General features: G+C 40.9%; 1 protein-coding gene across 5 annotated transcripts in view; it reads left to right on the forward strand.

Annotated features, from left to right (window-relative positions):
• XYLB (xylulokinase) overlaps positions 1-10,309 on the forward strand; it is a 100,236-nt gene extending 89,927 nt beyond the window's left edge. For 4 of the 5 annotated variants that reach the window (XM_030008658.2, XM_030008652.2, XM_030008655.2 and 1 more), the window contains 2 exons: positions 2,082-2,176; positions 10,025-10,309. In XM_030008658.2, the coding sequence (XP_029864518.1) occupies positions 2,082-2,176; positions 10,025-10,108 (179 nt within the window). In that variant the 3' untranslated portion in view covers positions 10,109-10,309. The remainder of the gene's footprint in view (positions 1-2,081; positions 2,177-10,024) is intronic. The other variant, XM_030008657.2, reaches the window with a different exon arrangement.
• Positions 10,310-12,645: the final 2,336 nt, after the last annotated feature.

A 12,645-nucleotide genomic window follows, 5' to 3' on the forward strand; every position in this document is an offset into this window, starting at 1 on the left:
GTATGAGAATAATGTTGATAACACACTGATGTTTTCAGTTGTTGCTAAGTGGTGTTTATACTAAGTCAAGGATTTTTCAGCTTCTCATGCCCAGCCAGCAAGAAGGCTGGAGGGGCACAAGAAGTTGGGAGGGAACACAGCCAGGGCAGCTGACCCAAACTGGCCAGAGGGGTATTCCATACCATGTGATGTCATGTCTAGTATATAAACTGGGGGGGTTGGCCAGGAGGGGTGGATTGCTGCCTGGAGACTGGCTGAGCATCGGTCAGTGGGTAGTGAGCAATTGCATTGTGCATCACTTGTCTTTCTTGGGTTATATTTCACTCTCTTTTTGTTATCTTTTTATATTATTATTATTATTATTATTATTATTATTATTATTATTATTATTATTATTGTTATTATTAATTATTAAACTGTTCTTGTCTCAACCCATGAGTTTTATTTGTTTTCAATTCTCCTCCCCATCCCACTGGGGTGGAGGGGAGAAGTGAGTGAGTGGCTGCATGGTGCTTAGTTGCTGGCTGGGGTTAAACCACTACAGTGGGCCATCAGCCATTTAAGAGTTGAATCCCAGGCAGGTAATTTTATTCACGTATTTTAAAACAGTTTCTAATATCTTACAAATCAAGGAATGTGTATCAAATTCCGAAGTCCTTATTTAGGCCAACTTTTGTTAGCCTCAGTGTTTCTGATTAGAAGCTTTAGGATTTGGACCTTAAGACATGGATAGCTTCTGTACAAGTTTATGTAAGATCATGGGACTGCAGCAAGCATGGAAAAGATAACATCAGCCATCAGAAGAAATCAGCCAAGTTTTAATTTTAGAAGCCAATTCTGCTGTCACATTATAGCATCTGAAGACTACATGCTCTCTTGCATTTGAAAACAGCACAGAAAACTGTACAGCCAAAACTTGAGTCGATGTGTTTAATGCACACAGCGTGCTTTCCTCTTTATTTCCAGAAAAGACACAAGGGTTCTGTTAGGCAAAGTACGCTTTTGCAGGACAGTGGAATCAGTACTGTTAGATTACCAGTATGATTGAAGCCACAATGGGTGGCTTTTTCCAGCTTGGGGGCCAAGTTTCCAAACTGTTTTTCTCTGTACTCAAACTTTACCTACTGCTTCAGAAGCCAGCAGAAGCTTCCCAGCACCTAATGCTGCAGGCAAATTCCTTGTCTGTGAATGCATGTGAAATGTGGAGCCGTCATTAAAGTTTGTGCAGATATTTTGTATGTATGGAAGATGTGTATTCCCTCTGCCAGTTTGGCATATGAAATCTTGAGGCTTGGTTGACAGAGCGTTTGAGTGAAGATTTCAGATGCCATGCTGATGGAGGGACTCCTTAGCTCAGGTACTCTGCCAGCCAAGCCCCAGGGGCTTGCTGTGTGTGTTTCTGAATGGCATTTTTGATTGATGCTTTCAGCTGACTTACTCTTGGCCAGGCCAAGGAATTGAGTAAAAGTGAAGACTTGCTAGTATAAGTGAAATATTGATGGCAGGGGCTCCTTAATAATATTACAAAGTACAATATTACGTCTGCAAGTACGGTGTTCTACAGTTAGCCTGGGGTTCTTAGCAGGTGTACAAGGAACTCCTGAAATGCTGCGATTCACTTGCAAAGCAAAATGCTGTAGTAGCTGAACTCCCCTGTTATTCTGGTTCCTTATATATAAATATATTTAATAATTTGTAGCATATTTTCTTGACAGTGTTTTCACTTCTCTTCCTTTTTTTGTTTAGTCACATTTTGTCCTTGAATCCCTTGCTTCCACATATTTTCACTGCTGTTTACTGTATTGTTGTAACCATAAATAATTATTGATATCGTTGAGTAGCATTTCTGCTGCTTACCTATTCTCCAGGGTATGAATCGAGTGATTGGCAAAACCTCAATCACAGAGTCCCCACTTCCCGGGCTAGCGCGTAGGAATGTAAGATCTTCTGCCATTTATCCTTCAATCCTGAATGCTGACCTGACCAGGGAAGATCAATATAATGTATTAATTTGCTAGGGAGTCAAGGCACATCCCTCATTGTGCTTTTTGCATTGATCAGAATTGTGATTCTCATTGCAGGGCTTGTAGCCGAGATGAATGTGTCCTTGGCTGATGTTGTGAAATTAGCACCGGAGCCTAGATTGGCTGTTACACCAACCACTGGGGCTGAGGAGGTGAGCAAGCTTGGGAATACCATTTTTCTTTTCATTTCCTGTCTACTTCAAAATGTAGTGGTTTACTAATTTTTCTAGTAAAATAGATTAATCTAAGAAACATTTGGTTACACAATTCTTACTCCTTGTTGTAAAGATAGATTTGATTTGGGGAGATCTTTAGTGTTGTAATGATGCAATAATCTGGTCTCTCCATCCAGGACTGCGAGAGTGATTTTTCCTAACTGGATGTGATCAGAGAGCAAAATCTGTTCCTTAAGGGACAGAAAAAGTTATAAAATAGGTTGAATTTGGATACAGGTCAGTCAGGTTGCAAGTGATAATATTGACAAAATGGTCTTGACTTGTTTGCAGCAAGCAGCATGGGAAAAGGTGTGGTGATGGTGCTTTCTGGCCTCTTGGAAAACATCCCCCAAAATCCTTCCTGTCTGATCTTAAACAGTGGTCATCAATTGTGTATCTTCACTTGTAGCTCCTAGCTGGAAAGCGTGCCAGCTGGGAGGATTCAGTAGGCGCAGGTCTTCGGTACCATGCCCATCCTGGGAAATTCAGCGCATCTGAAGGTGAAGCTTGTGCTTTATGGGGCCACACAGATAAAGCAAAAGAAATAGTCATTGTTGCTAACTATGTGGTTCCAGCCCCTGTAAAACCAAGGAAGGAATCATTGTCTTAGGCCATCCAGTGCAACCCTGCACCTCTTCCTATCAGGTGCCACAGGCCTTACTTTACAACAGCTTTTGAAATATAATGTCTAGTAATAAACAGGAGAACTAGAGAACACAAGTTTAAATAACCAAAGGTGAAACTAACTCTGTCATCAGCTGTGCAGAAGCTACTTTTACAACAACGCAGCCTTACACTCTCCATTTATGAGATTTGGATGTGCCCTAACTACCGGCAACAAGGTTTTAAAGCTTTTATTTAAACCGGGAAATTAATGATCTGCCAAAACTACTAACTCCCAGCTACATGTGTAGTGGAGCACTAGATATCATCATGAGTAATAATAGAAATGATCATGCTGCATTGTGCCTGCCAGCGTATTATTTAATTATTAACTGAGATGGAGGAGCTCAGTAATCGAACAGAAGTCCCCTTCAGAAATATTAAGACATTGAATAATTTAAACTTGATTGATCTGATCTCATTTACTCAACCTTCCCCCCTCATTTTAAAAGATAAAATAATTAACAGCAATGGCCTGTGTCGTGCGTGTTGCAGCTGAAGCCTTCTGCAGGGAATACACTTCAGGAGCAGATCCCCAGTGTCTGATTCAACCTCACGTCGCTGCCCTGCTCCCCCCAAAAATGCTGTCTGCTGAAAAGCTGCCAGGCTGGCTTGCGTGGAGGTGCGGCGTGCTCAGAGACCTGCTTTTGACCCCCTGGTGCTGCTTCAGCTAGAAAACTCAAGGGCAGGGAATACAGCTGTCACTCACGGGGGCCTTGCAAGAGCAGCAAGCACCTTGTACCCCTGCAGGGGCCAAGCTAACCGAACTGGGAAGATCGGTGGGGAATTCATTTTACCTCTTTCTATTTTACTGTCTGCATAAAATGGCCTGGAAGCTAAAAGAGTTAATTATCTCCCTCTCGATACTTTTCTTCTCCTTTTCCACTTGGTTAGACCTGGCTCTCATAGCACATCTTTTTATTGGTTTTAAATGATGTACAGCAGTGAATTATTGCCCCAGTAGATAGGAGTGAATGATAGAGAAGGCAGTGGCCAAACAGCATGTGAAGGAATAACTGTTCCTGCACTTTAGCTTAGCTTGCCAGCTTCATTCCATTAAAAGCAGCTTCTTGCAATCACATATTCCACACCATTTTTTTTTCTTCCTGTCTTATAATTTTGCAGTTGATGGTGGATTCCCTGGCTAGTTTCATGGCTGTGAAACCGCAGAAAGCCAGAAGGCCTGTCAGTAATACAGCGTGTTAGCATGAACAGTGCAGTAAAAATTCATAATGTGATGAGTCAGTTTGATTCTGTTTTTTACAGAGCTGCATCTCCCTGTCCATCCAATTTCATTCTGTTGAGGTTAGAGCCTTTCACTTAAATGACAGTTCTTTTTATAAACTTCAAAGTCATCCCGAGGTTAAGTTCTGTCTTACTGAGGAGCTCTTCTGAAAGAGTCTGGCTAACCAATGTGAAATTCCCAGGACCACTTACCTACATTTTTTGGACGGCTACAGCTAAATCTTGGCAGGGTGGAGAAAAAACAGGTCATAACACAGCAATCTGCTCTGGTTTCATCCTTTCTTCCTGGTGTAGGTCAGAGACAACATGTGTTAGATCATTGGAGAGAGGAAAACCTCCTATTGACAGAGGTCAAACGCGACAGTTTGATGTAGCTTCCTCTTCATTGCCAAGGCTTATGCACGCAGTAGGGGTTTCCAGGAACCAAAAATGCAAAAAGTGTTTCTTTGATTGCTGAGGGATTGTTTGTGGTAATGAATGTGATCTCAAAAAGAAAGGGCAGGGCACACGAAACAGCTCTTCTGGTTCAGTTAAACTGATAGGCAGGTAAAATAGAATAAAGTCACAAAAAGGGGGACACAGACCTTGTGATGGGTGATGAGTTGGTAGTTAGTGGAAATTGAAGTCCCGTAAGTTCCAACTTGTCTGGCAAAAATGTGACTTTATCCTGTAGCAGACCATCCTGCCTTGAAGAGACCATTTCAAAGAGGATAAATCCCTCTCTGTGGCTATGACCTTAAGTCTCTTAGTTGAACCTGATTTCACAGTGTATTTGTAGGGTGTGAGGGCTCACTTGAGCTTGTTTCTAATTCTGTCGATACCCAAACACGACACCAAACGGGTCATAAAGTATTCTGGTGGTAACCACTGTGGTGATAGTCTTTGGTCACTTACTCAACCAGGCTAGCTGAAGTCAGTCACCTGTGGGTTAACCTGATGAATCCTTCTTCCTGTTTTCAGAATAGCAAAAATTAAAGAGTCATCTCACCTCTTTGGAGCCTCCTCTCCCTCCCCGAAGAGAAAGATTTATCAGAACCACTATGCACGACAGAAATAACCAGGAGATTCTAGAGCAATAAATATATGTTAACAGAAAGAATCTATTATTCCAGCATTAGAATTCAGATCTATTTTAGTAATCTATTAAAACACAGATGGCTGGCTAGTTGGTTAATTAAGCAAAAAAGCATGAGAGAGAACATGATTATCTGGAGTTGATCACTTGTGTTTATACAAGCCGTATGCCTATGACGTAGTGTCAGATTTATCGTAATGTTGTCCTGTAGGGTTTTGTAGTGAGAAGGCGTAGTGCAGTTCACTACCTCTGGATGTGTAATTTTTGATTGCATTATTGACTCTACTGAGATGTATTAATCCTGCAAAAATTCAAGAAGGGAAAATGTAGACCTAACAGGTTTTCTTGACTTTGGTGAATTGCCTTGTAAGTAGGTGGATTTATAGAAGTGACCCTATTACCAAGGAAGTTTGTAATGACCTATTTATTGATTTAAAATAATGATATTTTTGTTGAGTTAGATTTTGAAGAGGGGAGGTTGTTTTCTAGAATTGGTTTAGGTTGGTAATTTAGTGCAAAGTAGGTAATAATAATACAACCACAAAAATATAATAGGTATTGATGGGAGTTTGAGTAAGGTGATTTGTGTAGCCAATAATTTTTTTTAACCTATTAAACTGATTAAGATAAGCTTGCAGAATGAATATCTGAAGTAAATAAAGTAACTGTTTGAGGTGTGGTTCCTTAGAGGAGTCTTCAGAGTAGTTCAGGACACTGTCATATTCTTTCTGCTTTATGAGTATTCTTTCTGTGCTAAGAAAGGCGAACAACTGCTACGAATTAAAAATAAAACATCTGTAACTCTTGATTTCTTAAGCAAATCTCTTTGAATAATTTGAGTTTGGTTTAAAAAAAAAAAAGAACCTATCAAAAGTAGCAAGTGTTTGTGAGAGACTGATTAATTTTAACCTATTCAGGGTAGATTAAATGTACTCAGGTAAATTAAAATTAGATAATCATCAGCATCATCTTTGTAATTGGTAAATTGTGAATTGCTCCAATCACTGGCTAACATAGCATTGCAGGAGATAGAAGGATCCACGTGGATTGTCACTTGTAGTAATAATTTGTAGCTGGTTTTGCTTTTAGGGGGCAGCAGGGACAATGTAAACACTAAAAGCCCTGTTGACTTCATAGGCTGGTACTATGGTGAGATACAGTATGAGGATGACATATTTGATTTGGACTAGAGAGCAAGGTAACATTTATTTGAATGCATTTTTCAGGGAGGGCAGGTTAAGTTATTCTCTGTTATAATGCAATATTTATCATTAGCATTTTCTTAGCTATTTGTGGGACTGTCAGAGTGTGGCCAAATTGTCCCAGGAGAGAAGTTTAGGGTTTGTAAATGAAGCCGTCAGAGTACTGCTGATGTTGTGGAGTAGGCTATAGAGATAAGCAGGAGAAAAGGCCATAATATAGCAAGGACAATTAAATTATGGACAATAATAAGGTTCATGTTGTGATACATGTAATTACTTTTGTTAAATATCATGGTTTGATATATTAGGTTTGAGGCTATGACAGAGAGGGAATTTATGTTCTTGAGTTTTTATGCATCATTGAGAGTTCTTTATTCCCTTTGGACCTCAATTATAAAAATAAATCTATATAATTGCCTCAGGAAAAAGGCTCCTGGAATCGCTTAGGAGGAGTTGCCTGAGGTTCTGCAGAGGCAGTTCAGTCGCAGCAGACGTGGAGAAGCATCTTTCACAGACACAACCGTGTGCGTGCTCAGGCCACGGTCTCGGTCGGTGCAGTTTGGCTTTTCTTCTCTGTACTTCATGGGAGCTGCGCTGCTTTGGCCCCAAACTTCAGCTGGTGTCAAGCTGGCATGTAAAATACTGTTTATGAAAAGCTTGTAGTACTGCTGCGCTTATCAGCCATGATGTACTGGTGGTATTACAGCCAAATTCCCTGAGGAAGAGGAATTTAAGACTTTGGCTTCACCCTCTGAACTGCGCTGCTTATTACCCCAAATGAACAGGAATAGAGTACAAGGAATGTTCTTAATTTTTTGTTTGCATTTTTTTCAGATGGTCCATAATGCAACATTCATTTGCACTAATGGCTGAGAAGCTTATTGAAAATGCCTGAATTTTCTCAATTAGCAAGCTAAGTGCTTAACGCCAATAAACAGGAAAAGAAACTATATCAGTAAATGCGGTTATTCATTTATTTTGACACATTTTAATTTAGAGTGATGTATTAACAATAATACTTCCCAGCCTTCTAGTAAATGCACTGTTGTGTATTTTGTAAAAATACTGCTGGGTAAGGAATATGGAGCCTGCTTTCTCAGTGCCTGAGCTCACTTACCAATGCAGCGCTGTTGTGCTGGATCTTTGCTGAGGAGCACTTAGGGTTTATCAAATTTACAGAATAGCTAAGTAAGAAATAGTGAGGCTTGATTATAGATGCTTCAGTGAATAAAGGAGCTGTTTTTGTTTGACATACTGATACTCCCAGTATAGCCATAGTTGCCTGCTCAATATTTTGTTTACTCTGATGTGCATATTTAGCAGAAATGGGAGCAATAATGTTCTTTGGCAAAATGAAAAGAATATCTATATGTACCTCACTGAGCCCCTAAGGCCCTGATGTAGTTAGTTAAAAATACCATGCTGAGTCATGTGGCATTTCATAATAGTGGTACATTTTATTTTCTAACCCCATAAATCTGCATAAATCTCCATGGATCCGAGTATTGCTGTCCTGTGGAGAAGAGGGGTTGGGGTACATACATGTTGAATGACTTGCCTGGGGTCACTGAAGAAGTCTGTTGCAAGAGGCAGGAGTGAGTAGGTTTCTCTGTTTTAATCAGTGAAAGACACTGTAAGCCTCAGTCACCGTGAGATGGGTTTAAAACTGTCCTGATGATGCCTTGGCTAGCGAACAGTGTCTCTTTCCATCTGCTGTAGATGCTCCTTCTCTTCTTCCCCTTCATATACTTAATCTGTTGTAGAAATGTACTTTAACTCCTGTAAAATCTGGTTGATAAAAGGGAGAAGTTGATCAAAACAGGCTCCTCCTACAGAATTTGTCCATTAAGTCACTCTCACCTGCCATCGTGAAAGTGGGAATGAAGAGATAAATCCAGGTTTCACTGGTCAGACTGAAACTATTATTCAGGAAGAGGGAAACACAGAAACTGGATATTTTGCCATCAATTGAAACAAAACCAAAAGACACCAATTCTTTATTTCCTAGATGAGAAAACTATGTGATTTTTTTTTTTTTTTTTCTTTCGTCTGAGAAAGTGTGACTGTTATGGACACCGAGGCTACTGCACGGCTGTACATAAAACTGCGCACAAGCAACCCTGTCTCTTCCTATGGCCTCATAGTTTGCACTTGAAACATTTTCCTCCTGAATTTTTCATGCATATACATATACCGTTGTTGGCTGTGGATCTTACCTGGAAAAGGATAAAATGCATTTAAATGCTGGATCTCACTTATTGATGAGAGCAGTAATTCAGTTTGCTGGGTATGATTCATTATGACTCTGTAACCTCTCTGAACCTGGAGCCAGGAGCGAGACTGCCCTGATTATGAATAACATCAGTGCAGAGGGCTTGTAGACTAGACTGGCGGCCCGTAGGATTCATTGCGGCAGGGATATGACCTTATGGCATCCTCTTAAGGACTGCTCGAGCCTATACCAGACCCCACACTGGCTCTTGGCAGTCCCTTCTTTGTGCTTGAGCCAGCAAATGAGTGAAGCTGTCCTGGTATGGCTTGTCAAACTACTGATTTTATTAGTTGGACAGTTAAAACCAGAAAGAGGAGATAAGGAAGGAGGTGTATCTCCCAGATCTAGATGAAGTACAGTTTTGGGTTGGAGCCAGCAGTAGGGCTAGGCTCTATTCAGGGTTTCTGCTATGTAACCTGGTCACATACAAGCAGCTCATCTTCTGCGGTATGTCCTGTGATGAATTTGAAGCAAAGGGGAAAAAAAAAAAAAAAGGTAATGAATGAAACAAATCCCAGCATGGATCTTGCCCATATCCAAAAGCATAGGGTCTGTTTGAATCTGGGGTTTTGAATACATTTGAGTCTTGATTCTTCTTTTTACAGTTGTAACAATTCTGGATCTCAAAATTCCTGGAGAATTCTAGCTAGGGAAATACAAAAAGCCTGGGATCAAGGAGTGAGGAACCTGGTCATGGAGGAGACTGTAGATGGGAAAAGTCGTGGCTGTGCAAGATGTGAAGGAGAGAAGCTGCTCAAATACATACAGGAATATGAGAGGGGCAGGAGAGGGAGTGTAAAGTGTATTTTAGAAGGCCCTGGTCAGCATATTGGCCAAGAAGGACCTTTCTGATGGTGGTGTTTGACTGTGCTAGAGAGTGGCGGTGTGCTTATTAGCAAGGCAGAGGAGGAGGGGACAGAGGCAGTGATCCATCCTGAGGTAGCGGAGGGAGGCAAGGACAGGAGTTCTGCCTGGGTGATTAGGACAGCTATTACCGAGGGGGCATGTCAGACCGGGAGAGGTGACTTTAGCCGAGCTGCTTCCTCTGGAAGTGATGACTTCTGCTTATAGCAAGAACACAGCCACAATAAGAACAACCTGTTCATGTCATAAAATTAAGCTGTAAAGGAAACGGTAAAAAGGACTGCAACATTGGAAGAAGAAAGGCTCTGCAGCATTTTCTTGAGCAAATTGGCAAAAAACCCCCCAAACCTTCAGGTACTTATGAAGATGCTGCATTTATCAGGTCCGAAGATGTTTTGTAACTGCAGTGTGTATAAAAATCTAATTTTTCAACCTAGACATACTTATTTCTTTTTCCTTTTTAGCTCTATCGTCCACTTTTGAAAAGATATGCTGCGCTTGAACAGAAGGTTATCTACAACCCAACCTCTTCTTGTCTTGCGAAATAGAAGCAAACAAAATTTATAAGTCGGCTGAAGAGTGGACTCCCAAGGAGAAGATCAGAAAAGATTTGCTCAGAATTTACTGGAGTTGTTTAAATCATTTTGTTCCTCTTTGTAGACAAATAATTTTTAAATGTCTGTATTTGAGCGTGTTGGTGGAAAAAATTACACTGTGATTGAAAACCTGATTAAAAAAGCATCATATTGCTCTGTGTGTTTGTGACTTCAATTTTTCTTAGGTACTTTTCAGATTGTGCTTGCTGTTCTGGAATAGCTGGATGACAAAGTCAAGTCCCTTATATATATGAATCACTCTACCCATCTCTATCAGCTTTGATTCCATGTGTTTAGCATGCTGGCCTCTGCATACCTATCTAGCACAGTATCTTAGTTCCACAACTTCTGCTGCTTAAATCTTTTGAGACTTATCTTTCTGTACATCTGTAACTTGTCGATGTTTATATCTTTGCCTACATGAAACCCAACAGAAAGCATAAGCACACTGACTTAATCCCATCTTTCTTTAATATGTTGAGATTTGTGGTGTGAAGGCTGATTAAAGTCTTTAAAGACTCCCTGGGATCCTCCAAGAAGGGGAATTCTTGTTACATGACACTATGGAAAGTCTGTTGTGTGATAAAACATGACATGGTTGGATTTTATAAATTGTGGAAAGCACAGAGGCCTTATGTGATACAGACACCATTGCACAATGTTTTACTTGACATCAGTTTTGTAGAAATGAAAATAAGGGAACAAGCGTGGGAAGTTTTACACATTTCTTTTCTGTTTCAAAAAGCAGTCAGTTCATCTGCACACCGGTTTGGGGTTATTCTGTTTCCCTTTCCTCCTTCAGGCATCATGGCTATGAAATTCTTTGTGTCATGCTGAGTGCGACTGCAGAAGTACGGCTCTGCTCCCAACAGGGCATGAAGGTCACTGTTGTTTTTCTACCACTGATATCCCATTTCTTTCTGGGGGATCTCGAGCAGGACTGGTGACTGTCTTGTTCTGTTGCTACTCTTTCACTTCAAATGTTTTAGTCCAGATTAAGTAGCCTCTAGCTGAGAAAATCTTAAGAGAAAATACAAGCTAGGAGATCTTTCTGCAGAGATGTGTGGAAGTGGCAGAATTTGATTGAACATCCTAAATCACCCTGTGCAAGTGGGAGCACTTTACTGCAGCATTCTGCAGTGCAGGTATCTTTCCCAGAGGATAGAATTTCTTCTGGGAATAAAGCAGACTTGTTTCATGAAAGCGACTAAAGCCTTTCTTCCCTTCTTGTAGAAGTTGTAATGTGCCTAGGGAATAAGCCAGGGAATTGTAGGGAGTAGAGGATCTCTTTATTGAGTGAGAGCTGGATTATGTCCCTGCTGGAGCTGGGTGACTCAAATTCATATTCTTCACGTTACAGTAGCATAGGAGCACTCTCCCTGTGCCTGCAGCATCTCTGGGGTGAGGGTGGGAACCCATTGCCATGACTCCCCTCCGGAGTGGCAGGGGAATGGGCATGTTCCTCCTTTGCTTTCCCTTTTATATTTAAGTGCTTCATTTGTGAGTATGAACAGTGCCTTTTTTTTGTTCACAACTGAATAATTATAACTTCTCTTGATATTAGCATGATTACTCAGGAAGGTCAAGAATTACATTTCTGAGTTTCTAAAGCAGGCTTCTTTTAAGCAATTGCTTTAAAAGGTGGCATTACAAATACACATCTATCTCTTTTATGTGCTTATTATTCTGGGTCCCAAGGTACAGTGCTAAAACGTATAATACTTCTCACAGGCGTCCACCGTCAGCAGTTGCTTTGTCATTGAGCAAGGCTGTAGAGAGCTACAGACGGATTCATTAATGCAAGTTAAACAATGCCTACTAGTTTAAGCAGCATTACCGTCATCATTAGCCTTTAGTTCTGCCTGGTTACTGGTTTGACAACAAGATTAACCACACAGGGAAGGGGTTCAGAGAGGTGTTTTAGCTTTGTGCAATTTTGGTGACAATTTCTTGAGTAGCTCATTTGGCTTATCGGAGCGAGAAGACTGATGTCACTTGTAGTTTTGTGGCTTTATTTACCTGTGAAATGGGAGACTCGGGGTCAATTTCTTACTCAGCTGAAGAAGGTTAAAGCTTATGTTTCCCAGCTCATAGCACATGTTAGAACATTTCTAGATAATATATTGGCTCCTAACAAAGTATTATGTGCTGCTAGTAGGATACCGTCTGGATGGTTTAACTACTTTCTGGGCCTGAGCTCTTCTCTGGATAGGGAGAAGGAAACACTTCCTTCTCTGTTGGGCTGGGTCGGGGCTCTCTGGTATCTCCCCCGTTAGCATTAAAACACTGTTTCCTCAGGGTAGCTGATGCACTGTGTGCTTGCTGCAGGAGTCCCTGAGAAAAGACTCAGATGCAAGGCTCTGAAGGGCCAGGAGTTGAGCACCACTGAATTATAGTATTGCTGTGGTGATGGGTTTATTAGGGCTGGCCTCTGAGGAATGGTGTCTGGAGTGTAAGAATTTATAGACAAGCTCTTTTTTTTCTAGCTC

Source organism: Aquila chrysaetos, chromosome 3, assembly GCF_900496995.4.
Source record: "Aquila chrysaetos chrysaetos chromosome 3, bAquChr1.4, whole genome shotgun sequence".
In the NCBI taxonomy this organism is placed as follows: Eukaryota; Metazoa; Chordata; class Aves; order Accipitriformes; family Accipitridae; genus Aquila; species Aquila chrysaetos.